We start from the raw sequence: 14,124 nt of genomic DNA on the forward strand, positions 1-14,124 counted from the left end.
TATCCACCCACAAGGATTGCTACAGAATGCTAGTGGTTTTTTAAATCAAATCGGAAAATGTTACGTCATATAAGCAGGTATAATTTTACTTTGCCTAAACTTTAGCATGTGTGAGTTTACTGACTGGAGATCGCTAAATTTTATTTTTTAAATATGTATAAATACATATACATAAACATACATATACATATACAATACATAATGTATATTGAATTTATTTATTGATTAATACAGTGTTTACATGCCATGTTTAATGCAAAGTTGGATATGTTGAAGTGGTAAATTGTAACTATAACTTTAATTGTAGTAACCTGTGATATAATGGCTTCATTTGCCTTTATCTTTTTTTTCTTCTTTTTTTCTGGAGAGCTCAGTATTGTTCATTCGGTAATTTTACAGATTTGACATGTCATCATCATTGCTCTCTTGTTTTTTTTATATATATTTTTTTATACATTTTTATTTTGTCTGTGGATGAGTATGTGCGTGTGTATGTGTGTGTGTGCATGTGTGCGTGCGTGTGAGTGTGTATTCATTAGTTCACCTAAAACCTATTAAAAATCCCATACCGTTCATCTAAACCGAATACTTCAGAATCCAGCTAGAGTCGTGAGGTTGCCAGGAGACCCGAGGAAGGATCAAAGAAAGGAAAGGAAAGGGAAATCCAGCACCGACCAGACATTACCTACTACTCACCGGGTTATCAACCAGAGTCTTTCACCAACCCCAGAAACATCTAAATTCCAACAAATTAGGGAGACCTAAAGAGACCAAAGGAGAGACTGAGGAAAGGAAGGAAGGACAGATGAAGCAGAGTGAGCTCCACAGACACCAGCCTCCACCGATTCAACGACCAGAGGAAGAAGCAGATTGTGTTTGAGTTTCGATAGATGCTGGTGTGGTGGATCTGGCATGCATGAAAATCTCCACCAAAGAGGGGAGCCGTCGACCCCTGCCCCCCTTGCAGAGCAAGCGCAACACCTCAGGGCCCCCCAGGACAACCCCCGGGCCCCGCATGGGCCACCGGCCGGAGAGCAAACCTAGGAGCGCCGCCCACCCCAACACGGTCCGCGCCCCCAACCCAACGCAGCAGGACGGGGCACGGCAGGCCCGCCAGGCACCCCACCTGTCCACAGACCCCCACCCCCCAATCCACCCCAACCCAGCCCCAGCCGCCCCCAAACCCCCAGACACACCCCAGGAGTTCAAGTATCTTGGGGTCTTGTTAACGAGTGAGGGTAGGTTGGAGCGGGAGATCGACAGGCGGATCGGTGCAGCGTCTGCAGTGATGCGAGCTCTGTATCGGTCAGTTGTGGTGAAGAAAGAGCTGAGTCGAAAGGCAAAGATCTCGATTTACCGGTCGATCTACGTTCCTGCCCTCACCTATGGTCACGAGCTGTGGGAACAAGATCCCAGATACAAGCGGCCGAAATGAGTTTCCTCCGCAGGGTGTCCGGGCTCCCGGGAGGGACTCAGTGTCGAGCCGCTACTCCTCCGCGTTAAGAGGAACCAGTTGAGGTGGCTCGGGCATCTGGTTTGGATGCCTCCTGGTCGGCTCCCTGGAAAGGTGTTCCCGGCATGTCCCACTAGCGAGAGGCCCAGAGGACGACCTAGGATACACTGGAGAGACTATGTCTCTTGGCTGGCCTGGGAACGCCTTGGGATCCTGTCAGAGGAGCTGGTTGAAGAGGTTGGGGAGAGGAAAGTATGGGCTTCCCAGCTAAAGCTGCAGCCCACGCGAGCCGACCCCGGATAAGCGAAGGATGGATGGATGGATGGATGGATGGTTGGATGGTCAGCCCTCCTCAAAAGTACTGTAACGAACTAGGTTGTGTAGTGTGTGAGTTTTTTGAATGCATTGCGGGAAAGGAGGGAGAGTTTTTCGTAAATAAATGGCAATGTTATGGTCTGTGTGTAGTTAGAAATGTCTGAACATTTTCCACTGAGAGAAAACTGCTGTGATTTAAAGGACATTGGCTTCAATGTAGCCGTGTTGTTGACCAACTTGTCAGAGCACATGCCTCATGACAACCGACTGCACACCTTCCTGGAGCTCGCAGAGAGTGTTCTCAACTACTTCCAGCCCTACTTGGGTAGGATTGAGATCATGGGCAGTGCCAAGCGTATTGAGAGGGTCTACTTTGAGATCAGTGAGTCCAGCCGAACCCAGTGGGAGAAACCTCAGGTAAGATTTTAATTAATGTTTTATTTCGGACCTGACCTAGCTTTGTCAAGTCTCAATATTTTTTCTCATATAACCCAACTTTAGGTTAAAGAATCCAAGCGCCAGTTCATCTTTGATGTGGTTAATGAAGGAGGCGAGAAGGAAAAGATGGAATTGTTTGTGAATTTCTGTGAGGACACCATTTTTGAAATGCAACTGGCCGCACAGATGTCAGACACTGGCGAGCGCTCAGCTGTGAAAGAGGACAATGAGCAAGAGAGGCCAGATGTGGAAAACCCAGGGACGAGCTTCCTTTCTGTTACCACGGTCCACTTGGCACTAATTGCGCTGCGGTTCAATGTGAGCCTATTGATTAAGGTCAGACTCCTGAATTCTGCGGGGTAGCCACTCTACAAACCAACAATTTAAAAACAATTAGAATTGCAAACGACAGTGTATACGTGTTTGGCAGAAGTAAAAGTTTCTAAATTGTGCAAGAAAAATATGTATAGTAGGGATGCACGGTTAACCGGTACTAATTTGGTATTGGGGTACTGCGTCATTTAAAACTATACTATACTGCGTTTTGTATGGCACCGGTACTTGCAGCGCCGCCGCTCGCAGTGACCTTACCGAGACTCGTAACTAGTCTGAGGAGTTAGCATATAGCAAACAAGTAGCAGCTTATCGTCACGGTGTGGGTCGCTTCCCCGCCCCAAAGACAGTGTGTTCGTGTTTGAGTGGGTGGGAAGGATGGGGGGAATTGACAAAACAAATAGCAGCGTGGTTTGACGCACGCATGCGCAGCAAGAGAAGAAGGAGCCTGTGAAGCAGGAATTAGCATATTGCAAATAAAAATGTATTTGACTCACACGTGCGGAGGTAGACAAAAAGGAGACCATGAAAGGAATGATTACTGAAGAAAATGCGCAAGGCGAAACATAACGCAGACGCACCGGTCTGTAGACGATGTTATAAAATCTGCCAGGCAAAAGGCGGAAACCACTCCAACATCACAAAACATTTAAAAGACAAGCACCCTGACCTGCATAAGGAACTCAAAGATCGACAGGTAGGCCTTCCCTACTTTCTGGTTGATAACCTGCTACCTTTCCCCCTTACGCACTGTAGTTATGAATGATGTAATTTACAACTGGCTGCATTGGAAGCGTAACGGCACTGCTTAAAAAGGAGCGGCTACGAGTTGTCCTTTCATAAAATCTCACGGGACACACCACCCAAAAACACTACGAAACTTTGGTGATTAGCTCAGTAGTAGAGCAACGTCTGTGACCCGGCTAATACATTTAAGTTAATCTTCAATGCAGGTGGAGCTCCCCTCGGACATTCTCATTCTCTCTCTGTCTCCAAGGCTGAACGATTAATAGAACTAACACCGCAATGTAATAGAATGGAATTTGCAAATCACTGAGGCTGCGATTTGGGAGATTAGGAGGGGGGAAAGACCACAGCTTTGACCATGGCCTCAGATCAAGCTAATATCCTCTCTTTCTGTCTCGCACACGCTCTCTCGCTCTCGCTTTCTCATTGACTTTGCAAATCACTGAGGCTGCGATTTGGGACATTTTGGGGGAGGTTGGTATGGGGGAAGACAACAGCTTTGACCATGGCCTCAGATCAAGCTAATGTCATCTCTCTCTCTCTCTCTCTCTCTCTCTCTCTCTCTCTCTCTCTCTCTCTCTCTCTCTCTCTCTCTCTCTCTTTCTCTTTCTCTTTCTCTCTCTCTTATATATATATAATTAAAGACACAAGATAATTAATAAATACTTTTTATAATTTTTTTTGTTGTCTTTTGATTTGGAAAAAGTACCGAAAAATATTGAACTACATGCTGGTACCAGGACCGATACCAAAATGTTGGTTTGGTGACAACACTAATGTACAGTACTATTGCGAGGTTTCGGGTTTTAAACCATTCAAAAACTGCTGATTGCAGAGGTATTGCAGAATGTAAACAATGAAGTGAGCAGGATTACAAAACTAAGCTATTACAATTAAATTCATAATCTATTAAATGGACATTTGCAAATTTCAGGTTAGTCTTGGGAACTGATTTGGGGAAAATATCTTGCTCCATAATCTATGTGAAAACAACTAAATTGAATGCCAATTGTGTTTTGAATTTCTACCTTGCACTTTGCATCCCTCAAACCCATACACACAGCACCCTTCATACAGAGGCCACACACTCTGCATGCACGGGTACGTTCCTCAATTATACAAAGGTCATTTCTCACATCTTTTTCACTAAAGGAGTCTGATTGAAACTCTACTGCCCTTATCATCAATAAAAAAAGCTTTATTCACACTTTTAATAAAAAAATTATAAATAAAACAGCACATTATAAAATTCCTTCATAATAATTGCATATATATATATATATACAGTGCCTCTCAAAAGTTTGTGAAACTCTTGAGCAATTTGGATTTTCCAATTGTTTCAACCTGATTTTGTTGTTCAATCTGAACTATTACATTTTATATGAAATAACAGGTGTAGGTTTAGCATTTTTTTTTAATCATTTGTGTAGTCAAAACTAAATTAAAAAGAGTTTTTGGTCAATTCATGTTGTGGCAAAAGTAAGTGAACCCTGAGCTGCATTGCTTAAAACAAGCAGTCAAGTAGGATCAGGTAGGACAAATTGGTAGCTAAACTAACCACTGAAATGGACCAATGAAATGAGAGAAGTTTAGCGAAGAAATTGTGCATCACTGACTGAAACGGAGACAAAAACCACGTCACTTTAGTCTTACCCAGCTGAACCCATACAGGTCAATAATGCTGAGAACTCTCAGGGGACCTCAGGAAGTGGGTAGTGACAGCACATTTGTCTGGGGAAAGCTACAAAAGTCATCTAAAAAAAAATTAGCTTCATCATTCCACTGTGAAGCAGAGGATTTGCAACTAGAGAACACTGACAATTACTACAATCCTGCCTAGAAGTGAACAACCTTCTAAAAATATCAGCAAGGCCCACAAGACAAATAATAATTCAGGTGAAAGTTAACCTGTGCATGAAAATTAAGGGATTTGCAGACCTCTTTTGCTGCATCGGCGACACGTGCATGCTTCAACAATCAGAAGAAAAGTCAATCAGCAAGGCTTGCTAGGTAAAAGCCTCTGCTCACAAAAAAGATCAAAGCTTGCCCATCTCAACTTTGCCAGCGAGTACCTGGACAAACATGAAGCTTTTTGGAAGTCCCTTCTGTGGACTGATGAGTCCAAAATTGAACTGTTTGGTCACAACTAAAACAGTCATGTTTGGTGAATGGTCAACACTGCATATCAGCAAAAGAACCTTCACCTTACAGTGAAGCATGGGGGTGAGAATGTTAAATTCTGGGCTGGCTTTTCATCCTCAGGACCTGGACAACTCCACATAATCCAGGGAATCATGAATTCAGAGGACTATTGTGAAATCCTGGAACATAACCTGAAGCCGTTCATTGTGAAGTTACAGCCTGGTGGACGATGGATCATGCAACATGACAATAATCCAAAGCATTCCAGCAATATAACCAAATAATGGCTGAAGAACAACAAGATTCATGTTCTGGATGTGCCCAGTCAAAATCCTGACTTAAATTCTTTCAAAATACTGTGACGGGACCTGAAGTGGGCAGTTTATGTTAGATGCCCATCCAACCTCTCTCAACTGGCAGCATTTTGCAGGGAAGGGTGGCAAAAATCCCCCCAAAGTAGATGTGAAAGACTGATAAATCACTAAAGAAAGTGTTTGGATAAAGTTCTCATTGCAAAAGGAGGTGCAATGTCCGATTAAGTGAGAGGTTCACATATTTTTGTACCCATGAAATGAAGTTTTTCTTAAATCAACTTTTGATCAAGAATGAATGACAATATTATCATTCTTTTTGTTCAAGTCCATTATTTTCAATGTCAGCATTGTAAATTTGGGTATGCCTAAACATTTAATAAGGTTATTTTAATATTTTATACAAAAAATCTGACCATGTCTGCAGGGTTCACAAACTTTTGAGCAGCAATGTGTGTATATATATATATATATATATATATATATATATATATATATATATATATATATATATATATATATATATATATATATATATATATATATATGCATTAGTGATGCACCGAAACATAACAAAACAAAATATGCATTTTTGGCATTCGGCCGAAATGAAATTCAAGCCGAAAGAATATGGTCAAAAGAGGATGTTGTGGTGGCGCAAGCAAAAACAACAACAACAAAAAAACGCTGCAAGTGTCTGTTTGAATTAAACACCAAACACGAGAGTGAGTGTCCGCCTTGCTGCTCGCTGGCGTCTGCGTACCGGCAGCTTCATTGTGCACACCGGAGAAGGAAAGGGTCGCTTGGTAAGCTATGTCAAAAAAGAGAGCGCTGCCGAGTGCTGCACTGGTGAGCCACTCTTTCTCCTGCAGCACCTTCCTAAGCTAAGGTTAGCACTATTGCTATCACCAGTTTTAAACAAGTACCACTATCTCCCGGTGTATACAGATCTGTACAGGACGCCTTGTGTGACTTTGCAGTCCGTTCCTAAAGCAGAATGGCTGGTGCGAAGAAATGTATTTATTTTTAAACGTTGGTGAATATGTGAATGTGCCGATTTTAAGTGTGCCGCATCGTGTCCCGCTCCAAATAGCCTACGAATGTGTCATCCGCACCGCACTGCACGCATCCGTGCCCGCCGGTGTGAAGTACTGTACATTGACTATAAAGTGCAATTGCACCACCAGAAAATGCTCAGTTGCTCACCCCGCGTTTGGTGTTTAATGTACCATTCGCCAACATGTCTCTGATGTCTGTGGTGTGGACGCATTTCAATTAACTTGTGCTTTGTTAAAATGCCGGCGCTAAATAGGCCTAAGTATTTTATAATAATATTATAATTTTAATTAATTATAATAAATGCAATGATAATTTAAAAAATGGCTTCTTTTTTTTCGGCGTTTCGGTTTTCGACCAAGCATTTCTCATTTTCGGCCCAAAAAATTATTTTCAGTGCATTTCTAATATATATATATATATATATATATACGCGTGTGTGTGCGCGCGCGTGCGCGCGTGTGTGTGTGTAAATTACATCCTGAAAACCGCAGCATAGAAAAATAAGTTTACTGTTTCCATCTCAATTATCAGGTGCTGTCCATGAAGAGTTTGAAGAAGCAGATGAAGAAGATAAAGAGTATGACATCAAGAGACATAGTGACCAACTTAGTTTCATTCTACTGGTCTGTGCTGCAGGGCCTCCTTCATATGGCATTCAGTATTGTTCGAGGATTTTGCAGAATTTTCTACAATAATATATTTGGAGGCAAGCTGGTTGATGGCCCCAAGAGCATAAAGGTATATAGTTCACATAGCGTATCCATTATCAACAGTATGAAAGAAAATAAACTTAACTTGCCACACTCCTCAGGTGTCTGAGCTGCTGGCTAACATGCCTGACCCGACTCCTGATGGAGTTAGATTGGAGGGAGAGGACAAAGAGAGAAAATCATCTGGCAGGAGTTCAGCAAAGGAGGACCTGGCATACTTGGCTGTCAATGTCAGTGAGACTGAGCTGCTGTCAGACATTTTTGGCCTGGACTTACGGAGAGAGAGAGGACAATATAAAATCAGTCCTCACAACCCCAATGCCAGCCTCACTGAAATGCTCAATTCCCCACTTCCTTCTCCTCCCTCTTGTGCTGCAGCAGCACCTCCTCCTGAGCTCAGGCAAATGCATCAGGTGAGTATAGCGAAAAGAGCATGATGATAATAGATAATAGTCTAAATTTGTGATAGCCTTGCCCCCCCCATTTCCATTTCTGTCACAGAGCTCTTCCTTAGAGGATAAGAAGGAAACAACATCAGGGAATGCATGTAAAACAAGTAAAAAGTAAGTATTGTATGTTTATTTTTTTATATTTGATTGTGTTATTGTATCCTGGGAAACCCTGGTGATACCAGTGGTCCATTCACTCCCATCATGTCTGTCTAGAACACAAGTTTTATTTGAATGCCATTAAATTGTGTTTGTAATGGTATTATTATCTATGATCACCTTATTGGCTACCATTCATTTCATGATTTAATTTCTCACATGATTAATTGGTGGGCACTACATACACCCAACCACAGTATTTGTATACAAATAATTCCATATAAGTAGATGAGTCATGACTGAACTGTGCACAGTGTGCATGTTTTGACACCATGTGTACTTTTCAGGAGTGAACATGGAGAGAAACAGGAGAAGAATGAGAATATTAAGTCAAACGTCAAAAGGCGTAAGATCTCAAAGGATGAACCTGATTTACAGGAGTCAGCAGTTTCAAAGAAGATCATTGCCTATCAGCGGAAAGTCTTGGTACATATAGAGCTTTTCTTTTCCAACCCCGCTATTTCTCTTTGTTTGTTAACAGGTTTAAAGTCATGTGTCTGTCTGTGATCTTTCCATATATTTTGTTCCTCCGACAGAACTATTTTGCAAGGAACTTTTACAACATGAGGATGCTGGCTCTATTAGTTGCATTTGCCATAAACTTCATTCTTCTATTCTACAAGGTAATTGTGGACATTGTATATGCAAACATAAATGCATTTTTTTTTTATGAATAGTGTAATACTTACTGACAGTGACGGGTGTCATTAAGGAATTGCAATGGAAAACTAGATGTGCAATTTCTGGAGAAATTGCGTGTAAATGCTGAAAGCTGAATGCTAATATTTGAATGCATGTAGAATGCTTGTGGAATGGTTTATAATAATAATAATAATAATAATAATGTTACAAGACATTAAATATAATAAATGTTATACATGTTTGACTAAAATCTGCTCCAACTGAGAGACAAACCGTGATCTTCTCGGTTCTGTGCATTTGCTTAATCAATGAGCTGACTTGTTAAAAGCCATAAAACAATGCATATTTATATTGAATAATGTGGTTAACGGTAAATTGTGTGGAAACTGTATATTGAATGACGAATATGAGCCCATGTGGCGTGAATTTGGGGAGCAAGTTGAAATCGTAACGGTGTAAATTGGATATTGTATGTGGGAGTTGAATGATGCCAAATAAGTGAGAAGAATAAATTAAATGAACTGGAATAACATAAGTTTTTTATTTTGTTTTGTTTGGTTGGTTTTATTGAGCATATAAGAAGAAAGAAAAGAGTTTACATGTTCAAAAGGGAGTAGGAAGAAGTTAAAAACGTATCTAGTCCTACCCATTATGTTTTGACTTATTTCAATAGATACAATAATAGGTTCATATATTTCAATGACATTTTTTTTATAAACCTGTTTGTGTAAGCTTAAAGTTGGCTGTTGAAATCCCACTGTAGAAAAATGTAAAAATGATAGCTAGTTGTTGGATAGATTATCAAAGCCGCACATTTTTCAGTCGTTACTGACATGAACAAGCTGATTTTTGTAACTCACAATGGAAACCAAGGCTGCTGGGTGTCTCCACATGGCTGCACAGCGTGTGCTCACAAATGATTGACAAGACCCTTCAGTCACACCTTCTGTTTCTACAGTATCTGATTGGCTAAATCTCTTGACACAGAGTCTGTTTAAAATGAAATTAAAGGCATAAATGATGGCCAGACAGGGATGATTTTTGAAAATAATATTCTATTCTCAGGTCATACAGATAGTTTTGACATTTAAATGACAAGTTTAGTTTTATTTTAATTTTTAACTGTGAACATCCTATTATACAAAGGTGTTTCATTTGCCTTAACAATAATGACAATAAACACAGGAATTCCAAAAGGTTTTTCTCACTGCTTGGTGCTTGGGTCCTAACAAAAAAATAAAAATATGTTCTCCAATCTGTTCAATACACTTAATATAGTAATATCATAGAACATGTCTCAAACTTGGCCTGAGGGCCATTTGCGGCCCCCGACTTGACATCAAAGTTTAATGTTTGTGCCTTTTTTTTTGCCATGTCATTGCTCTGGACGTTTAATGTTTTGTCTGTTTGTTTTGCTTTAATCACTTATGGGCTACCATGCTGTAGCTTAATTTCATGACAGCTTTTGGCGAAACATAATTCTGATGTGTGACACACAGTGGAATGAAACGATATGATGACAGTCCCCAGTCATGTATTTTTGAAAAGAGAATGGTTGGCGACGAGAACAGCTAATTTCAAGAAAAACAGGAGATAATGTTTTTTGTTGAGCACAGAGGCTCCCTGACATGTTTGACATGTCTTGAATTCACAGAGAAAGTTCTGCTGCTCAAGAAATCAGACGTTATGACTGAACTAGATTGTTTGAGGAGTATGCAAAGTACCACAGAGATGAGAGAGACGACTACATAACTAATCTTATTCAAGCTCTGAAGAACCGTTAATGTTATAAACTGTTGTTAATAAAGATTGCAAAGATTGAATTAGTTATACCTTCTTTTTTTTTTTTAATACTTAAACCATTTTGTTGTACTTGTGCCGTCCAGACACACCCAGACTCTATCTCCAGAGGCCCCCATTATGTTTGAGACAGAGTGATTACAGAGTGATCAGTCCGTTGATTAGAAACAGACTCTTTATTTTTTTCGTTCATTCAATATGAATTCTAAAAGTTATTATTATATGAATTCATATCAATGAACTGTTCTATTTAGGTTTCTACATCCTCATCAGTGGCTGAGGAAGTGATCTCAAACAGCCAACCTGACAGCACCATTCAGTGGGATCCACTGAGCGATGAGCCTACGGTGGAGATGCAAGACAGGGTAATGGATGATATTGGAGAGCCTTTTAAGTTAGCAATGGTCCATTTTGTCTTGGAAGAGGGCAGCGGATACATGGAGCCAACACTGCGGATCTTGTCTATCCTTCACACAGTCATCTCTTTCTTCTGCATCATCGGATATTACTGTCTCAAGGTATACTGTTTGCTGTTATTATAAAGGGTTACCAAGTAGGGAATCTATTCCTATATATGATCCTAATTGTGCATCTTAAATTATTAAATTGGAGTAGTTGTGATCAAATACAAGATACAGGACAGCTAACGGCTGTTTTGGGAACAGGCCACCAATAATATCAGTTGACCATGAGTCTTGCTGGTGCCTTTAAAGGGGCAATCATTTGATGAATTTTGTCTCTATTACTTTACAAATCTGTATCAGAACGCAAATTATTTGACAAATTCCATCATACATCCATACATTCTCCAAACTGCTTGTCCTCATGAGGTTCATGTCCGTGCTGGAGCATATCCCAGCCGTCTTCGGGCGGTAGGCGGGATACACCTTGAACTGGTCACCAGCAAATCGCAGTCATCATTCATCGCATATCATTTATGTATGAATTTTTACTTAAACCTGATAAAGATCCAACCTACTCAATCCTTGATCACTATCGCACACATCACTAATAAACAGAAATGTGACCAAAGCTCTGACCATCATTTTAGAAATGGTCTTCCACTCAGATCCTTCCTGATCAACAGGTCTCATCAAAAGCAGGCATTTCTCAGATAACATACATATATGTTTATTTTTTATTTTTTTTCTGACACCTGTCTCAACAATATTTTTAGACGCAGAAGTCAAGTCAAGTCATCTTTCAAACAGCCTTAGCTGTCACAAAGCGCTTTACAGAAACACAACATAAAACAAACATAACATGAAACATTAACAGCAATACAATACAATACAATCACAACAAACTTTTTTCATTCCTACTACATACGGTTTGATCAAGTTCACTGGACTTTCTTTTCTTTTTTTCTTTTTTTTTTACTACACACATTTGGTTTTGGGGAGTTGTTCCTTCACTGGATGAAAACACCATACTACACATAAGCCAAAGCCACATTTGCCACAAACGGAATCGCATCACACAAAAGAAACCGTGACTGTAAGTTAAACACACTGATTGTAAAGGTTCACGGTAAACTCTATCACCACATTTTGTGTGCACGACAGTAAGTTGTGTTGCTACTCTAGAAGGGGACATGGACTTCATCTGACCAGTGGGTCCTCCATTGAATTGACTATAGGGATGAAGTGAGAGAGAGAGAGCTGGACAAAATAGATGAGGAGGGCCAGCTCTATCTTGGGCTGTAGTCTGGTCTTAATTGACAGTGGAGACAGCAGGTTGATGGCTAAGCTGTCATCTATACATTCAACCGGAACATTGGATAGTTTATGCACAGGCAGTCAACTATGTGGCGTGAGCGATATTTGTTTTCAATATAGTTAAATGTAGCACCTTGAACAGACCTAAAAAGTTCTGTTTTCTTCAGATACTTTTCTTGGACTTTTCAGGTGTCGAACAACAACAGTTGTAAACAAGCTAGGGAGCATTTGCTAGCTCCCTAGCTTGTTTACCTTATACGGAGCTAGCTAGATAGCACTAGGGGCTAAAGCCAAACTGTGGCAGGGTTTTTACTTTTGGACGTGGATTTGCCACCTCTGAAATTTACACATATTAATGGTACCAATTATATTAAGAACGATCGCAGTGGGGCAACGAAAACAACTGTTGTTGTTCGACACCTGAAAAGTCCAAACTGTGGCAGGGTTTTTACTTTCTGGACGTGGATTTGCCACCTCTGTTTGTAATGCATCACATCACATGTAGAATTAGATCATCAACACACCCATTAATAGAATACTACTAGATTTTTATTAGGTTTTTATTATAAATTATAGATATTATATTATAAATTAATAATAGCATAACTACTATTCTTTTTCATTCTACTATCATAATTTACTTCATAATTTTTTCAAACCATACATGTCATGCCCCAACCAAGTCTATACACCCCTGTTCTATATACATCATTTCAAAACGTTTTTAACAATTAATGTAGCCTAACCTGTAGAACTCCATTGACAAAGAAAAAAGTGAAATATTTTTGAGAGTGGAAGTAAAAATAAACCACTGAGACGTGGTTGCACACTCTAATAACTGGTGATGTGGATCCAGATTCAACCAATCACAATCAAACTCATATTAAATGGGAGTCAGCACACACTGCCTCTGATTAAAGGTTCAGCAGTTCTATGGGGTATATGCCACAGAGGAAGCGGGACTTCTGACTTCCTGGTTTTCACACATCAGCTTTGTTTCCGCCTTTGTGCCCCTCGGTTGCGCGTTCCGATCGATGGGTGCAAGTGTGTAGTGTGTCTGTCTCAGTTGTCCGAAGCATTTCAGAGAGTTGAGACGCCCTGCGCGCTCCCGCCGATGGGGGGGGAGCTCGCGGTTGGGGGGCGCAGGAGTGGGGGTGCGAGTGTTGGAAAGCGGCCATCAGTGGCCAGAAATGACGCTGATGTGTGAAACCCGGAAGTCAGAAGTCCATAGCATCTACCCTATTAGGATTATCTGGCATGTTTTTGTTGTTTTAGCAGTACTGAGAAGATTTTCAAAAAAGCATGGCATTTGAACAGGGTTGTGCAGATTTTGTTTATATTTACTTATGTTGGTTACTATTCGCATAGACACATTTACACCCACACATTTACGTTTGTTCGTCTGTCTCCCTGCAATCTAAATCTAAATAAATAATGAAAATCAAGTATTTCTACACTGATCTGGACAACTACTGAAATAGTCTCACTTTTGTGTGCTTGTGTGTGACTGGACATGTATTGTGCATATTGCAAATGTGTCATGTAGGTTCCTTTGGGGATATTTAAGCGTGAAAAGGAGGTAGCCAGGAAGCTGGAGTTTGATGGACTTTACATAACAGAGCAGCCATCTGAGGATGACATCAAAGGACAGTGGGACAGACTTGTTATTAACACACAGTAAGTAGATGTGTCGCCTTTTTTTTGTTCTCTATTTTTTTTAAGTGAAAACATTAAACAAGGGGAGTTCTCCATAAAAAAGGGAAGATGAAAGTATTGTAATGTGTTTGAATGTTCCAAGCAAGCTGTAATATGTAGTTCCCAGCAGAGACGTGTGGTCAGAGGCAGAGC

General features: G+C 40.4%; 1 protein-coding gene across 1 annotated transcript in view; it reads left to right on the top strand.

Moving 5' to 3' along the window:
* Positions 1–14,124, top strand: part of ryr2a (ryanodine receptor 2a (cardiac)) — a 221,846-nt gene that overhangs the window by 186,921 nt on the left and 20,801 nt on the right. Inside the window, exons 96-104 of the mRNA XM_086065047.1 lie at positions 1,970–2,185; positions 2,270–2,542; positions 7,330–7,536; positions 7,610–7,921; positions 8,010–8,071; positions 8,404–8,542; positions 8,653–8,739; positions 10,813–11,076; positions 13,823–13,953. Of these exons, the coding sequence (XP_085921173.1) occupies positions 1,970–2,185; positions 2,270–2,542; positions 7,330–7,536; positions 7,610–7,921; positions 8,010–8,071; positions 8,404–8,542; positions 8,653–8,739; positions 10,813–11,076; positions 13,823–13,953 (1,691 nt within the window). The remainder of the gene's footprint in view (positions 1–1,969; positions 2,186–2,269; positions 2,543–7,329; positions 7,537–7,609; positions 7,922–8,009; positions 8,072–8,403; positions 8,543–8,652; positions 8,740–10,812; positions 11,077–13,822; positions 13,954–14,124) is intronic.

The sequence above is a fragment of the Leptonotus elevatus genome, chromosome 20 (assembly GCF_054856555.1).
Source record: "Leptonotus elevatus isolate MCC_2025b chromosome 20, RoL_Lele_1.0, whole genome shotgun sequence".
NCBI classification, from domain to species: domain Eukaryota; kingdom Metazoa; phylum Chordata; class Actinopteri; order Syngnathiformes; family Syngnathidae; genus Leptonotus; species Leptonotus elevatus.